Source organism: Alosa sapidissima, chromosome 7 (genome assembly GCF_018492685.1).
Source record: "Alosa sapidissima isolate fAloSap1 chromosome 7, fAloSap1.pri, whole genome shotgun sequence".
In the NCBI taxonomy this organism is placed as follows: domain Eukaryota; kingdom Metazoa; phylum Chordata; class Actinopteri; order Clupeiformes; family Clupeidae; genus Alosa; species Alosa sapidissima.
The window spans coordinates 25,247,407-25,251,356 of NC_055963.1; the positions used below are offsets into that span (position 1 = coordinate 25,247,407).

Here is a 3,950-nt window from a genome sequence, read left to right on the forward strand (position 1 = left end):
CAGGATGTGTGCGCGTTCTCGTTTCTGCTCCAAAGTGCCCACGGTTGGAATAAAAAAGACGCGGAAAATAGCATCATTCACACAAAGTGAACAACCGCTTTTGATAGCAATAATGAAGTAAAGTTATCCTTTTTGGAATGGGGAATCATTACTATTTCTGTAAAATAGCAGGAGTAGGCGTGGTAGACCAACTGAATGCACATTTACGTATGAACCCACGTGTGAGTGCTTCCTTGTCTCGGCGCGCAACGTCATTAAGAAAGCGCTTGCCACTGCAAAGATGCACATAGTATGATATACCTTAATATTATAGAAAACTTGCCCCTCCACTTCCAATAAACTACAGTAGGCTCTTCATCAAACGTCTATCAACAAAAGAAGCAAACAACAAGTACCTGTAGGCCTATGTTAATAATTATAAGGCTATCACAATTAAAATAATAACCATATAGGCAGACATCTGTTTTTGTTTTGCGAGCAAATAAATTTAGCAAATAGTATATAAATGGAATAAAGTTCCTTAAAATTAGCATGGAGGTCTGATGTAAATGACAGCTAGCTGAACCAATAAGACGACATAATTACCATTAGAATTAACTTCTTGGCTGTTAGCCTGGTCGGGACTAGGCTAGTTGCAGAGAATAAATCCCCATGGTAACTTATGTCCCATCTCTTTTGTGAAACCAAGTCAAGGCTAAATTCATCCAGGATAACCTAAAAATCCCAGCTTAATCCCTTATCTAGGTTTTGTGAAATACCCCTCTGGACTTTAGAATGTCTCTCCACATTGTTAAACTGCAGTTTTTTCAACTGCTCACACACCAAATCTTTGCATATCACACAATTTTCTAAACATGTCTCTCAAACACCATAACCCAATAACAAATCTGCAAAACCATACACTAATTATATTGCCTTCAATTGCAAAAACACTTTTTGCAAAACAGTGTCTCTTCCTCCTCCTCTTCCTCTCAATACTACATTGCCGTCATTTTTGTTGTTGACAAGAGCTCACTTGTTGCCCAGTGTTTGGGACTGATTGTTGAGTTTACAGTTATGCACCTAAGTGTCTTTACACCCAATAGTTGTGTTTGATCAATTGGTTCATGGGTTTGTATTTTGAAAGGTAGTGCCTTGAAATTGTAAAGAGGAGACAATATCTGACATTTCTGTTTCTAAAGTAGTGAAATGTGTTTAGTGTTTGTTTGTGTAAGGTGTGTAGTGTTTTGCAAAAAGTGTGAGACTGACAATGTTGTTACAGTATAGTTGTGCCAATCTAGACTGATGTTTTGCTCCTTGAGTGTAAAGTTTTCCCTAACTGTGGAATACTTTTGATTTTAGTGTTTAAGCAATCGGAAAAAAAACTGTAATTTGTGTTGAATCGAGCCTTGTTTTGAAAAGCTAAACAAAGCCTCTGGGTTTTGGTTCACATTCTACTTGCCTGAAGGTTTGGGCCCTCTCATGGTTTTTGAATGTTTTCCCAAACGTTGGTGGTGTCCTCTCATGCTGGTCAGAATAAGGGTCCATGTGCTGTGCCTTACTATGACCTCCCCCCCCCCCTCCTGTCCTCACGTACCCTCTCTAACCAGTGATGTTGTCTCTCCTTCAGGCGGTAAAGAGCGCAGCAGCTATGATGAATACAGGTATCTTCCCTCCACCATAGAGTTTTATCTCTCTCACACATCACTATGGCACTGAGATCTACCCTCAGTACAGGACATACACACACACACACACACACACACACACACACACACACACACACATGCAGTCCCACCAATAAGAAATGCTTTATGAAGTACATGGGTGTATTGAAAATGTGGGTTTTTTGGATGACAAAGAACCACGCTGTAAACATGACTACACCGACAGCAGTTTCCACTGAAGCTATGGTGGCACTTTTTTAAGCTCTCTCTCTCTCTCTCTTTTTTCCTTCTCACTTTCTGTTTGGCTTCTTGCATGACTCTGCTCACTACTGAGTGCTGTTTACGTGTGTGTGTGTGTGTGTGTGCGCGCTTGAGAGAGAGAGAGAGAGAGAGAGAGAGAGAAATGGAAGGACTTTGTATATGTGTGTGTGTGTGTGTGTGTGTGTGTGTGTGTGTGTGTTTGTGTGTGTGCATAAGAATGGGTTCTTGCCTGCTTTTGCGGGGCAAGGTAACAGTCTTGTCTTGTTGTTGCTTGTTGCATCAGGCAGTTTCACCGTCGCAAGTGGCCTAAAGTGAAGAAGCCCGTCTCCAAATCACTGTGAGTTTGGAAACCCTGCTGTCATCCCTGGGGACTCGATGCCACCACCGAGCCACCACCAGACCTATTTAACTCACCATTATCTTTTTTCTTTTTCTTCTCCTCTTTTGATCTCTTCTTTTATTCCCTCCGCCTGTTAATCCCTTTCTTCTCTGCATTGTTTCTTTTGGCTTGCATGATTGCACTGGGCTTGTCTGAGCCATCTGATCGTCTGACCTCTCCTGATTGCATGCAGCCAGGGCTGCGAGGCTCCCATCTCACGCACTTCTGTTTCTGACCACCAGAGGGCTCCATTCATCCACCATGGCCCCCTGTCCACTGCCATACAATCCCCATTCTCTACACCACTGACCACTTCAAATCAACATTAATACACTTCAGTCTTGACTTTAGTCTTGACTTCTCTCTCTTACAGTATGATTATTCTCACTCCTCAAAACTGTCCTTCACAGTCATTTATTACAGTAATTGGTCAGACACAAATCCACAACACCATCTACTGATCATTCCAACAAACACATTTCAAGTGTCCATTGCTGCTACATGACTCATCATTTCAGTGAACAGGAAGCAGTGTGGATGTTTGTTATTTTAGCTTTTTGTTGAACTGCTCTCGCATTGCATTGTGGGAGGATTTGGAAGTATATTTGTTTTGTTTGCATGTGTGTATGAATTTTATATTTTACTGAGGTGCGTATGCGTGTGTGTGTGTGTTTTGTACCTGCAGAGGACAAATTTGGGAGGGCTGGGAGGGTTAATGCCCCTGAGAACTCCAGCCCAGCCAAGCAGGACCGCTATTCCGGGACATCAAACTGGTCAGAACTTGAACCCTTGTACAAACTTGACGAGCATGCCTACGATCTCAAACTGGACTTTAACATCAGCCTGGAGGACTGGACCAACTTCAGCAGCGCCGTGGACAGGATGTTTGCGCTGCTCAGTAACGACAACCAGCCCGACCCCCAGCGAAGGCCGCTAGCTCCGGAGGAGGGCGGGAGGAGTAGAGGCGGACACGCCCTGGTCTCCTCCACCAGCCAATCGGCTTCGGCCCTCTACCTGACCACCCTGGCCACGCCCGCTCTGCTGTTGAGGGAGGCGGGGGCTGGGGTCCTGAGGGAGGTGCTGGGACTCAACCAGGATCCAAGCCCCTCTTCCTCTTCCTCCTCTTCCTCCCCCACATCCTCCTCTTCCTCGTCCAGTCCCGTCCCCACCACTCCCTCTGAGGAGGAGAGTGGCGCCTGGCGGGTGTCCTCGCGCCTCCTGGACCGGTTCCTGGAGGAGAACAAGAACACCCTGCCAGGAGAGGAGGAGGACGACGAAGACGAGGACGATGAAGATGAGGGTGGGAGCGAGGAGGAGGGCGAGGGGCTCCTGAGAAGACGGACAGGGCGACAGAGGTTCCGCCCCTCCCTCTGTGACTGCAGCGAATTCCTAAAGGACACCAGAGGTGGGGGGCACATCTGACTTTGACTCAAACCCTTCCTCCCCCTACCCCACCCCACCCCATACCATACACACCTTCTTCCCAACAGTCCTCTTTGGTTCTAGCGCTAAGTCTCCCATCCAAAGCCCTAACTAGGTGGCCACCGCCACTACATGCGCCGTCCTCCACCTGCTCCGTCTCGACTGGTGATGCCCCAACCTGTCCAGGCCACCTGACCAGGCGACCCCTGATCCCACAGCCCATCTCAGAGCAGTCCACCTAC

At 46.5% G+C, this 3,950-nt stretch overlaps 1 protein-coding gene across 1 annotated transcript in view; it reads left to right on the top strand.

Moving 5' to 3' along the window:
- sulf2b (sulfatase 2b) overlaps positions 1-3,137 on the top strand; it is a 164,173-nt gene extending 161,036 nt beyond the window's left edge. Inside the window, 3 exon segments of the mRNA XM_042097930.1 lie at positions 1,610-1,643; positions 2,191-2,244; positions 2,972-3,137. Coding sequence (XP_041953864.1) covers positions 1,610-1,643; positions 2,191-2,244; positions 2,972-3,002 — 119 coding nt within the window. The 3' untranslated portion in view covers positions 3,003-3,137.
- Positions 3,138-3,950: the final 813 nt, after the last annotated feature.